The sequence below is a fragment of the Canis lupus genome, chromosome 13 (assembly GCF_011100685.1).
Source record: "Canis lupus familiaris isolate Mischka breed German Shepherd chromosome 13, alternate assembly UU_Cfam_GSD_1.0, whole genome shotgun sequence".
NCBI lineage: Eukaryota > Metazoa > Chordata > Mammalia > Carnivora > Canidae > Canis > Canis lupus.
The window spans coordinates 59,013,405-59,026,219 of record NC_049234.1 but is presented as its reverse complement, the minus strand read 5'-3'; the positions used below and the strand labels follow the sequence as shown (position 1 = coordinate 59,026,219).

The 12,815-nt window shown below is 32.9% G+C and overlaps 1 protein-coding gene across 2 annotated transcripts in view; it reads left to right on the top strand.

The window, feature by feature from the left end:
• UBA6 (ubiquitin like modifier activating enzyme 6) overlaps positions 1-12,815 on the top strand; it is an 82,256-nt gene that overhangs the window by 43,136 nt on the left and 26,305 nt on the right. For both annotated transcript variants that reach the window (XM_038556197.1, XM_038556198.1), the window contains exons 10-15: positions 1,581-1,684; positions 3,131-3,193; positions 3,985-4,061; positions 4,651-4,717; positions 10,813-10,956; positions 12,282-12,349. In XM_038556197.1, the coding sequence (XP_038412125.1) occupies positions 1,581-1,684; positions 3,131-3,193; positions 3,985-4,061; positions 4,651-4,717; positions 10,813-10,956; positions 12,282-12,349 (523 nt within the window). The remainder of the gene's footprint in view (positions 1-1,580; positions 1,685-3,130; positions 3,194-3,984; positions 4,062-4,650; positions 4,718-10,812; positions 10,957-12,281; positions 12,350-12,815) is intronic.

The window sequence follows — 12,815 nt, the reverse complement described above, 5'->3', positions numbered from 1 at the left end:
TCTACTCAATGTTGAAAATACAACATCAACTCGGACAAATGTGATCTAGTTCTTGGCCTCAAAACATTCAATCCAAGTGAGGAGATGTTAACATTAAGCAGTGATGGTATATATAGAGAGTACAGGCATTCTGTGAACTCTAAATATAGCAAGGAAATCTACCGGGTCTTGGACCAGCAGAAATAGGGACAGAGTATCTTGATTAAAATTGCATGGACTTAGGAAGGTGGTGTAAAGAATATTCTGTGCAGAGACAATAAAAGGCAAACAATTCAAGAGATTAAAAGATACAGTATGACAGGACTGGCGGTGGGAGTTGAGATAGCAAAAGTCTTAAGGCATTTAAGAGGAAATTTCATAATTTTATTAGTAGGTAAGCAAAGATTCTAACATGGGCCACTTATTTATTCACTTAGGGAATTCAAGGAAGCTAGAAAGTTTTAGAAGATAATGAGGACAGTTTAGGCTCAATGAGTAGGGTGGCAATGAACTTTTCAAGTGGAGACATGTTTTTGCTCATGGTTTGGATAAAAGGAATGAATGAATGTTATTGCAGGCAAGTTTGTGGGTTTGTTGGCAAAAAGTTGAAGGAATTTGCTTTTTTTAATAGACTGAGATCATTTCCCATAGGAGAGGAAAGGTGCCAAGGTCAGAGATTGAGGAGAGTAAACATTTTTTAAAATAGATTATCAGACTTCATTTAGTGCCCATTTGAAGTTGAAGATAGTGAATTTTTAGCAGTTAAACTGCATAGTTTGTGATTTTCCTACAGCCATGTTTAGAAAGTTAAAGATACTGCTAAACATCTTGTAACTCAAAGATAGAATATTTACACCTGTTAGCTAAGAACAATTCAGGTTTTTTTTTAGGATATTTGAAAGTCTATATAATTACTGTATAGACCAATAAGTGGATTATCGTCTTTTCTTGTAATGACTGCAGAATGGATCCTTAGGAGAGAAGAGAATCAGTCCCTATTTTGAACTCTTTATAGTAAAACAATTTTGGATCTACAGTTAATGAAGCATCTTTGGTAACAAAATTGCTGGATTTTGTTTCCCAGACTATATATAGATATGCAAAATACAGGTTAGGTCATTGACATTAAAGAATTTTTATCTGTTTTTTACAAAAATTGACTCAAGTAACCATTTAGGTTTATTGTTATTTTGGGGTCTGTGCAATGCAGGATTGTGATGGTTCAGAGTCTTGAGGAAGGCTACATGTGAAATGTTCCATTTGTCTGCCTATCTATTCATTAGCCAGTACCATACTATATTTTAGTATTAATTGTATATAATTAGTATCAATATTACTTATTGATGTTTCATAAAACACCTCTCATTACTATTATCCCCCTCTGAATTTTCTTGGTTATTTTTAAGTCATTAAGTTCACACTGGAAAAATAGTCTGTCCAGTTTTCAATACTTCCTGTCCCCTTTATTTATAAAATTAGAAGATCCCATTATAAATAAATTTTTAAATTTTTATAAATTAGTAAAAATTAATATCTTTGTCATGATAATCTTTGAATTTAAATATCTATATCAGTATATAATTTTCTTATTTTTCTTTTAGTGGTATCACCATTTTCTTTTAGCATTGGTGATACTACAGAACTGGAACCTTATTTACATGGAGGCATAGCTGTCCAAGTTAAGACTCCTAAAACATTTTGCTTTGTAAGTATTTTTTTTTATTTAAATGTATTTCTTCGCAGAAGAATGACAGAAAAAAAGTAATAGAAAAATCAGTTAACCAGTTGACTTAGGAGTTGAACAGATTTTTGGTTTGTAATTTATACCCACTTTGAGGAAAATGGGATTAATTTAAGGAAATAAATTTATAAAAAAAATTTATGGCTAGAATACCAGTGCATATGATTGAGGTATATAAGTTACCTTAGAGGAACTATACTTTGATGAATCACAAAGAATTGATCATACTTCTTACTCCCTAAGACAAAAGATAAAGCTAATATGTATTTGAAAGATTTAACAAGCATTGAAACAGTTATTACATTTTAAAAGGAAAAGGAAAAGGAATATTTATTTTATTTATCATACTTTTCAGTTCAGGTTTTTACATTTTAATTCTAGAAAGTGTATATATGTTGGAAATGTAAAATAAGTTCTATAAACTGGCATTGAAAGGAAAATGTAATTATCTAAATAAAAAGAATATAGTAGCTACTCTGTACCGAGAAACTAAGGAGTCTCTTGCCAATTAAATACATAGGCTACTTCTCAGTATAAGCTGTCTAGTACAGCTCTTATCGTTTTTTTTTGCAAGTTCTCCAGGTTTAAATTGATTGCCTTTTCTTTTCCAGAATAATTATTAACCGTAGTCCTCTACAGGGCTTTGTCTAAGCCAAAGTTAGAACAAAACAACAGATTAAAACAGTTCATCAAATCTGCTCCTACATTATTTCTTCTTGCCCCAGTTTTAATTTTGCTTCAGGTTTATGCCCCAAGTAAATTTCAGATTAGGTGGGTGTTGTGGGGGAATGGTTGGTTTGCTGGCTGGGTTTTTTGGCCTTTGTGTGTTCTTTGCTCCACACAGAAAATTTCAGTTGACTATTCAGGTCTTGTCAGGCATAACACATCTTGATAATTTGATAGCAGAACAATATGATAGCTTTTTGATTAAAACAGATTTTGCCTCATATATAGGTGTTTTCTCCAATTCTTCCTAAATATACTATGTGCAGCAGGTTGTCTAACTGCATTTAACATTTTTTTTTAAGATTTTATTTTATTTATTCATGACACATAGAGAGAGAGAGAAAAAAAGAGAGACAGAGACACAGGCAGAGGGAGAAGCAGTCTCCATGCAGGGAGCTTGACGTGGGACTCGATCCTGGGACTCCAGGATCAGGCCCTGGGCTGAAGGCAGCGATGAACTGCTGGGCCATCAGGGCTGCCCACAATTAACATTTAAACAATGAAGCATAGCAATTGAGACAAGGGGTGATGGGCAATGGTAGCTCTTTCACATTTCAGTTAAACCATATTAGCCCTACCATAAATAGTTCAGACTTTTGGGAGAGATGCACTGCTTTAGTGCTCTGTTTATTTTGTTAGTAATCACTCACTTGCTCTGAAGTAATAGTTTATGTTTCTATTAAGGAACCATTGGAGACGCAGATAAAACATCCAAAGTGCCTTATTGCGGATTTTAGCAAACCTGAGGTAAATAAACTCTTTGTAGGTTTGAGAGAGGCAGCAGAGTGGGGGTTGGGAATTGGTAAGAGACATTGTAAAGTTAAAAGTAGGGAAACCATGTACATAACTTTTCTGTCAGGTTTTTTATAGTAAAGGTTGTATTCACATATCTAGAGTTGACTCCCAAGTATTAAAAACAGGAATTTGTATCAAGGAAAATTTTTTTAAATAATAGCAAAATGTTTTACTTTTATAATGATATGTTAGCTTTATTATTTAAAAAAATGATTTCAATAATTTATGCAAAGTGATCTTATTAAAGATATTCTGAACCATGTAGAGTTTTATGATACATGTTTCTTCCTAAAAACCTTGGAAACCTTTATTCTATTCTTTTAAATCCCTGGATATAATTTTGTAGCAGTGAATATATGTGTGATAAGAATTATATTAACAGTTTCTAAATTTGTAGGTGTTGATCAGGAAAAAGGATTAGGCAATATTGATCTTGTATAAATGTTTTTTGTTGGTGGTGTTTAGTTGATATTACTCTGACTTTCATATGGATAATGTACTAAAAACTGGATATACCACTTGGGGTTGACATGTGGATCTGTTGCTTAAATATAGCTTCATGGCCTTGAAGTCAAGTTCTTTAACCTCTCTCTAAGTTTCAACTTCCTCATCTGTTAAATAGAGAAAATAATAGTATTAATTAATTTATTGTAAGAGTTAAATAACATTTAGTGTTAGCACATTGCCTGTCTGGCACATATTATATTCTCAATAACTTGACCAAATTTTAATGTTCTAAATAGGCATCTTTACAGATTCACACAGCAATGCTTGCCTTGGACCAGTTTCAGGAGAACTATAATCGCAAGCCAAATATTGGGTAATATTTTTTGAAATGACTTTTTCCTTATTATAAAAGCAATATTTTGGAAATGATAGCTTAAAAATTTAACAAGCAACTAAAGCCCTATCTTATAGCCGCAACATTATAAGAGACACTAAACTGTATAAACATTATTATGAGCTCTGGTCTTTTTTCTGGTGGGAATGGAAAGATCAATTTATAAAAATGGAATTATGCTGAATAAGAATTTTCCCATTTTGAAGTCTTCTGAAGCTACAACTTTTTAAAATAAAAAAATCTGAGAATTATTGAATTATGAGTCCACTATGTATTTTCTACTTTCTAGCCTATCAAATCAGAAGTATTGTTACAAAAATATTTTGCCTTGTCTATTTAAAACTAAATCCTATTTATATACTACCTATCCTTAGGTAAACATGATTGTTAATTAATGTATTTATGAATTAGTTACCTTCAAGCCAGGGAAGCAACTTCATGCTAACTGGCTGGCAAAATTCCACTTTATTTTATCCTTACATATTTCTTAAATTTTAGTTTTGAATATGACTTACTATTTATAGCACTTGAGAAAATTGAAATTGTGGTACTTTATTTTGAATCCTAGTTGCCAAGAAGATTCAGAAGAGCTCTTGAAACTAGCAACATCTATAAGTGAAACCTTGGAAGAGAAGGTGAATATTCAAAGTTATAGCCATCAAAAAAGGTGTAACATATAAACATTCTATATATTAATATATTCTTTTAATATATTCTATATTATATTAATATTCTCTTATCCCAGTTTTGCTGCTTATTGACTCTGTGATAGTAGGCAAATTACTTGAATTTGTTCTGCTTTAGTTTATAGAAGAGTATATGGCATATATTAATTACTATTTGTTGCTGCTGCTACTGTATTTTAAGAAGCATTAATATTAATATTATCTTCTGATTTACTTTGTTAACCCACAGAAACTCACTATATAAAGTTGTAGGTGTTCCTATAAATCTTTTATCCACTATATATTGATATCTCTTAGTCTCATCTTGCATATTATGTTTGGACATTTCACCTAGAAAATTGTTTTTTCGTCTTATGATGCCAATGCCTGCTGGCCATTAGTTTCATTTTAGCAGATAACAAAGTAGAAGTATTTGTGCAATTAGTTGAAAATTTTTTGTTATTATACTATAAAAATGAGGAAATGAAAAGTATTAACATTAGTGGTTAAGTATACTATCTCATATTTTATGTGATTAAACAAGGAAATAATGTATTGGAAACAGTGAGTCATTAACCACAAGTTAAAGACCTTTTATGCATATTTAGTGGTTACAGAGAAGTGTGAAAATCTAGAAATAGATTGATGAAGTAAGTGATTAAAAGGAAGGATAGGATTAAGGATTCATCGGGTTTATTGAAATAAAACTTAAAATTACACCCTTTTTAGATACAGAATTAAACAAAATTGTGTATGAGATTTAACTCTACACAGTTAAGTCAAAGTGTACAGTCATGTATCCACCGCTACCATCAAGATATAAAACATTTTTGTAATGCCAAAAAATTCCCTCGTACCTCTTTATGATCACCTCCCTCTCCCCCAATGCCAAACCATCCATCCAGTATAGTTTGGCCTTTTCCTTAGAATGTCATGTAAATCATGCACTATGTAGCCTTTGAGTCTGGAGTCTTTTCCTAAATGTAATGATTTGAGTTTCATCCATGTTGTTGCATTCTCATTCCTATTTATTGTCGAGTAGTATTCCATTGTATAGATGTACCACAATTTGTTTTCCCCTGTAGCAGGGGACATTTGGTGGACATTTGGGTTTCTAATATGAACAATTATGAATAAAACTCCTACAAACATCCATACAGATTTTGATATGGACATATGTTTTCATTTCTCTTGGGTAAAACACCTAGTAGTGTATTACAGAGTTAAATGATAGATGTATGTTTAATTTTATAAGAAACTGCCAAATTGTTTTGCAGAATAGCTGTAGCATTTCCACCAGAAGTGTATGAGAGTTTGAATTGCTCTGTATTCTCTCCATAATGGTATATATTATCTGTTTGTTTGATTTTAGCCATTTTAAAGTGTGTGTGTTAGTATCTTCTTTTGGCTTTAATTTACATTTCATTGATGATTATGAATTTGGTATCTTTTCATGTGCTTATTGTCACTACTATGTCTTCTTTGATAAACTGTCCTTTCAAATCTTTGTCTACTTTTTTTTTTTAAGATTTTATTTATTTATTCATGAGAGACACAGAGAGAGAGAGAGAGAGAGAGAGGCAGAGACACAGGCAGAGGGAGAAGCAGGCTCCATGCAGGGAGCCCAACATGGGACTCGATCCCACGTCTCCAGGATCAGGCCCTGGGCCGAAGGCAGGTGCTAAACCGCCGAGCCACCCAGGCTGCCCTGTCTACTTTTTAATTAGATAGGTTGAGTAAGAGAGTTCTTTTTATATCCTAGTTATCAATCCTGTATGGGATACATGTTTTACACATATTCTCTTCCAGTCTTTGGGTTGTCTTTTCATTTTATTATAGTGTATTTTTTTTTTTAAAGATTTTATTTATTCATGAGAGACAGAGAGAGAGAAAGAGAGAGAGGGAGAGACACAGGCAGAGGGAGAAGCAGGCTCCATGCAGGGAGCCCAATGCAGAACTCGATCGCGGGATTCCAAGATCATGCACTGCGCCAAAGGCAGGCACTAAACCACTGAGCCACCCAGGGATCCCACAGTGTATTTTTAAAGAGATGATTTTAATTTTGATAAACTTCAAACTATAAATTTTTTGTTTGTGGTTTGTACCTTTTTTTAATCTAAGATCACAGCTTTTGTCCTTTTGTCCTCAAGAATTTTTATAGTTTTGTGAATTCATTTTTGCATACCATACAAACTATAGGTCAAGTATACGTAACCATAACTTACATTTTGAATTAATTCGGTATAGTTTTGTACTTCTGGAAGTTTATTTTTTTTATACTTTACTAGGCATAGATTAAGATTAATTTTTTTGTATATAAATATCCAACAATTTGGGCAGCCCCGGTGGCGCAGCGGTTTAGCGCCGCCTGCAGCCCGGGGTGTGATCCTGGAGACCCAGGATCGAGTCCCGTGTCCGGCTCCCTGCATGGTGCCTGCTTCTCCCTCTGCCTGTGTCTCTGCCTCTCAGTCTCTCTCTCTCTCTCTGAATAAATAAATTAAAAATCTTTTAAAAAATAAAATAAATAAATAAGTAAATAAATATCCAACAATTTTAGCCCATTTGTTGAAAAGATAATTATTTCCTTATTCAATATTCTGGGTATTCTTTGTCAATAATTTATTGAACACATATGCATAGGGCTACTTCTGAACTCAGTGTTATCTTTCATTTCCTTTTGCTGGTACCATCCTATCTTGATTACTACAATTCATTGCTAAGTCTTGAAATCAATTTTGGTCTCTAGTATATTTCTTTTTTTTTTTTTTTAAGATTTTATTTATTTATTAGAGAGCAAGAGAGAACAAGCAGGGGAAGGGGCAGAGGGAGAAGGAGAAGCAGGCTCTCCACTGAGCAGGGAGCCTACTTGGAGCTCAGTCCCAGGACTCAGGGATCATGACCTGAGCTGAAGGCAGATGTATAACCAGCTGAGCCACCAAGGTGCCCCTCTAGTATATTTCTTAGGAAAAGCTCAGAATTTCCTTTTTTTTTTTTTTCTCTCCGAGTTCTTACCTATTTTAAATATTTTGGGTAGCCTCCATACTTGAAAGACAACTTGGCTAAATATAAAAGTCTAAGCCCTTCCAAGATCTATAAAGAATTTATTAAACTCAACACCAAAGAAACAAATAATCCAATCATGAAATGGGCAAAAGACATGAACAGAAATCTCACAGAGGAAGACATAGACATGTCCAACACGCACATGAGAAAATGCTCTGCATCACTTGCCATCAGGGAAATACAAATCAAAACCACAATGAGATACCACCTCACACCAGTGAGAATGGGGAACATTAACAAGGCAGGAAACCACAAATGTTGGAGAGGATGTGGAGAAAGGGGAACCCTCTTACACTGTTGGAGGGAATGTGAACTGGTGTAGCCACTCTGGAAAACTGTGTGGAGGTTCCTCAAACAGTTAAAAATAGACCTGCCCTACGACCCAGCAATTGGACTGCTGGGGATTTACCCCAAAGATGCAGATGCAATGAAACGCCGGGACACCTGCACCCCGTTGTTTATAGCAGCAATGTCCACAATAGCCAAACTGTGGAAGGAGCGTTGGTGTCCATCGAAAGATGAATGGATAAAGAAGCTGTGGTCTATGTATACAATGGAATATTACTCAGCCATTAGAAACGACAAATACCCACCATTTGCTTCAATGTGGATGGAACTGGAGGGTATTATGCTGAGTGAAGTAAGTCAGTCGGAGAAGGACAAACATTATATGTTCTCATTCATTTGGGGAATATAAATAATAGTGAAAGGGAATATAAGGGAAGGGAGAAGAAATGGGTAGGAAATATCAGAAAGGGAGACAGAATATAAAGACTCCAAACTCTGGGAAACAAACTAGGGGTGGTGGAAGCGGGGAGGAGAGTGGGGGTGGGTAGAATGGGTGACGGGCACTGAGGGGGGCACTTGACGGGATGAGCACTGCGTGTTATTCTGTATGTTGGCAAATTGACCACCAATAAAAAATAAATTTATTATTTAAAAAAAATTGGAAATACAAAAAACGTTTTTATTCTAATTTTGTTTCCTTCTTATATTAGTTTGATATATAAATTGGTTTTTCTGCGTATTTTTGGTGCAGGGTAAGGGTTTTGGATACTTATTCAGATTGCTACTTCTAAAAATCCCTATTCTCTTAAGATACTGGAAAGGGGTTTCTTTAATGGTTGGGTTTTTGGGGTTTTCCCATTCTTTAATGGATGGGGTTTTGTTTTTGTTTTTGGTGAATAGGTATTAGTGTCTTGTGAATCTGATTTCTGTCAAATCCTTAACTTCCTCTCTTACTTATCTTAACCTTCTATGTCAAAGGATATCTCCCTCTTTTTATTTACATCATTCTCTCCCAGATAAGTTCTTTCACCATAGTCAGTGCTGAGATCTGCTAGATTTCATAAGTGTTCAGTATTTTTTGCACTTTGTGTAGGGCCTTCTGTTTTCTCAGAATGATTTGTCACTGTTAAAACTTTCATTCTCTTTTCTGTGGTTACGCATTTCCTGCTCTCTGTGCAGCCTTGCAACAGTATGACATCCAGAAGTAGTTTTGTTGGAGTTTGGTACTTTTCTATTTATAGGTAATTTGAAGTTCATAATATTCTGTTTCTTAGTAATAATGAAACCCTGCCACCAGTTTGTTTCTCTTCTTGTGAATACATATCTGTTTTTAGAGATTGTGTGGGGAAATTCAGATTTAGGCTGTTGTCATTATTCTAAGGCAACCAAATATTTCCCCGAATTTGGTTTTTTGTTTGTTAATTAAAAAATAATAGAATCTTGGGAGATAGTGTAACCTAATGATAAGTTAAACTTTTTGAGTTCAGATTCTATTCTATTAGCTATAAAATCTTAATTAAATTTCTTTTTCAAAGTTTTAGTTTTCCAATTTGTATGATAAAAATTATATTTCCTAGGACTGTTTTGCAAATTACATGTGAATTTAATATACAAGTCCCAGTAGGTGCTCAAATTACCTGCTTCTATTCACATTCTCATCACTGTTTTTAATATTATCACTACCACCAGTATCTCTGCATTCACAAATGGCACCGCTTAAATGAAAACATAATCTAATTTGAGTTTAGTGCTAAATAGTTGAAAAATAATGAAATCTAGAACACCGAAATAGAGTGGGTGGAATAGTAAGTAGATACTAACTTCTTTTTGTATCACAGATATCGTTGAGAATGTAATAAAAGCCCTTCCTTTTCCTCCTAAATGCAAAAGTGTTATTTTACATACAATTTCAAATCCATTGAGTCCTATTTGAATCTTAAGGTTAAGATTAAGGTTACTAATGTTGAAAGAATAGAAAGAGAAGCCAGAGCTCATGAAGAGATCTTCCTCACAAAGAAAAAATTATACCAATAGTTCCAGAATCCAATTCTCCAGTATTTCCTTAAAAATACTAATAAATAAATCTTATTTCAAGAAACATCGTGTCAGTTTTTAAGTATGATAATGAGAACTTCATAATGATTGGGTCTTAAATGAGTATGCAAAATAACCATTCTCAATTTTTTTTTCCTAACAAAGTATTGCCTCATTATTTTTGACCCTTTTACTTTTTATTTACCACTTCAAGCACAGACTGATAGCTCCTTATCATTTTTTATAGATTATTTTATCTTTATTTTCATTTATTTAGGATTAAGGGTTTCCCATAGTTTTCATTAAAACAATTTTTTAAAATTCTGGTTTTTTATAGATGTTGATTGACATCACAGAACTGGTCTTTAACAAAAATTGTAAATGCTAGATACTCCCATTAATCTTAAATCTTGCCCTAGTATAACATAGAGATTCAGAAAGCAAACATATGTGCAGTTACTGGTAAAGAGAAATACTTAGGGTAACTAACATACAGTAAGATTGTAAGATTTACTGTAAGATTGGAACTTTCTTTAGCATTTAAAATCTGTTTAGCAGGGAAATTGAGTAACTTTTTTAGAAGTTATAGTAATTTAGTAATTCTCATACTAAACCGTTGAAATTATGAGTGTCTGTGTAAAAATTGTTAAGATTATTGCCTTTCATGACTTGTGTTTCAGCCAGAAGTAAATGCTGACATTGTGCATTGGCTCTCTTGGACTGCTCAAGGTTTTTTACCTCCACTTGCTGCAGCAGTAGGAGGTGTTGCCAGCCAAGAAGTATTGAAAGCCATAACAGGAAAGTTTTCTCCATTGTGCCAATGGGTTAGTTTTGTATTTTAATATTTTTTATACTTATGATTAAATTTTCCAACCATACAGTGAATATCTTATGAATTATTTTTTATTTTTTTATTTTTTGTTATGAATTATTAATATAAAAGCAATCTTAAATATTTTTTGATGCGTGAGTTAGATGTGATATGCTGCCAAAATTTAATTCTCTAATCAAAATTGACAAGATCATTGGTTGAGGCTATGGACTATAACCCAAAGTTGCATTCTAGGATATATTTCCCTGATTTGTTAGAGTGAAGGAATGAATTTTCTACTATTATACTTAGTTTCTAGTACTATTAGCTTAGCATTCATGGGATAACAGTTCCATGGAATCTTTGGGCATCAGGAATCTTCAGAATCCCTTCTTAGGTTTAAACTTCTAAAGGTAAAAGCATGGAAGTAGTGTAAGTTTGAGAACTCTACGGGGTAAAAACATCTCAAGAAGGAATAAAAAGGAATCCTTTCTATTACTGAAAAGAATAATTGGCAGAGGGTATCAAAGGATACTCTTCAGGCCTTTTCTTTTTTGAATCCCCACATTTTGTATATAATATTTATCTATTTTATGTTTTAAAAAAGTATCTACATAATGCTATTTTGCTCCTGAATCACTTGATTTAAGAGTACAAGTTAAGTTGTAGATGTCTGATTTAGATATAGCTGTCAACAATATGAGGAAGTATGTTATTAACAATTAGATTCTATATTATTGTAGTTAAATACACAACCATTTAGTTATGTTCAAATTTAGCCACATAGTTACTAAATGAAAATGAGAGTGAATTCTTTTTTTAATTAATTTTAATTTCTTTGGTATTTTTTTTAATGCTATAATTGTGGCTTCCTCGATCATTTTTTTTAATGCTAGAATTGTGGCTTCCTCGATCATTTCCTCTATGGTATATGTAATAAATGACATAATATACCCAAGATGGAAAATAAAAGTTGGTACTTTCTTATCTAAAAGTAATCAGATTACTTCTTCAAATGTAACTGAAATTGAATGAGGCTTCCAGAGTTTTTATGGAATTATAAATAGATTTGGAGGTGAAATTTCCTTATGTGTGCTAAAATTGAAAAATGGGTGACATGAATCAAATTAGACCTTTTAACAGTTCCTTCAGGTTTTAATAAAGTAATATAGGAATGTATATTGTATAAAAAACAATATTTTTAATGTATTGTTTTACTCAAGATTGGCATTTTTATCATTTTTTTCTTAAAGATTTTTAAATACAGAAGAGAAAAATGTTTTTTAGCAATTTAATGTTTATACATAGTAAATTGTGTTTTTATCTTCTACTTTAAAGTTATACATTGAAGCAGGAGATATTGTCAAATCCCTAGACAAAATTGAACGTGAAGAATTTCTCCCACGGTAATTCTGAAATTTTTCTTTTTCTCTTAGTTGAATGTTTGCAAGAGACAGCTACATTAGAAGAATTTTTACCCGAATATCCATTTGTTTCAGATGTCTTTTCTCGTAATTTTTTTCTCTACTTAGAGGTTAATGTAAAATTAATGTAATAACTTTTTACCTTTTTATAAATAATGAATATGAAGTTTTAAATTGTATGCCATGAGAATAGTTAGCATTCCAAATACTATTCTGAATTGAGATGAAAACAATTGCTATCTGCAACTTTTATTTATATCAGTCATTCTTCATCTTTTTGAGTCACAAATCTCTGAGAATCTGATTAAAGCTTATAGAATCACTCTTCCCAAAGTTTTGCCTCCAATTTAAATGTATTAGCAACTCCAAAGCCCTGCCATAAACTTCTCTAGGAAGCTTTATTAAAAATCCCTACCTGGGGGCAGCCCCCAGTGGCCCAGCAGTTTAG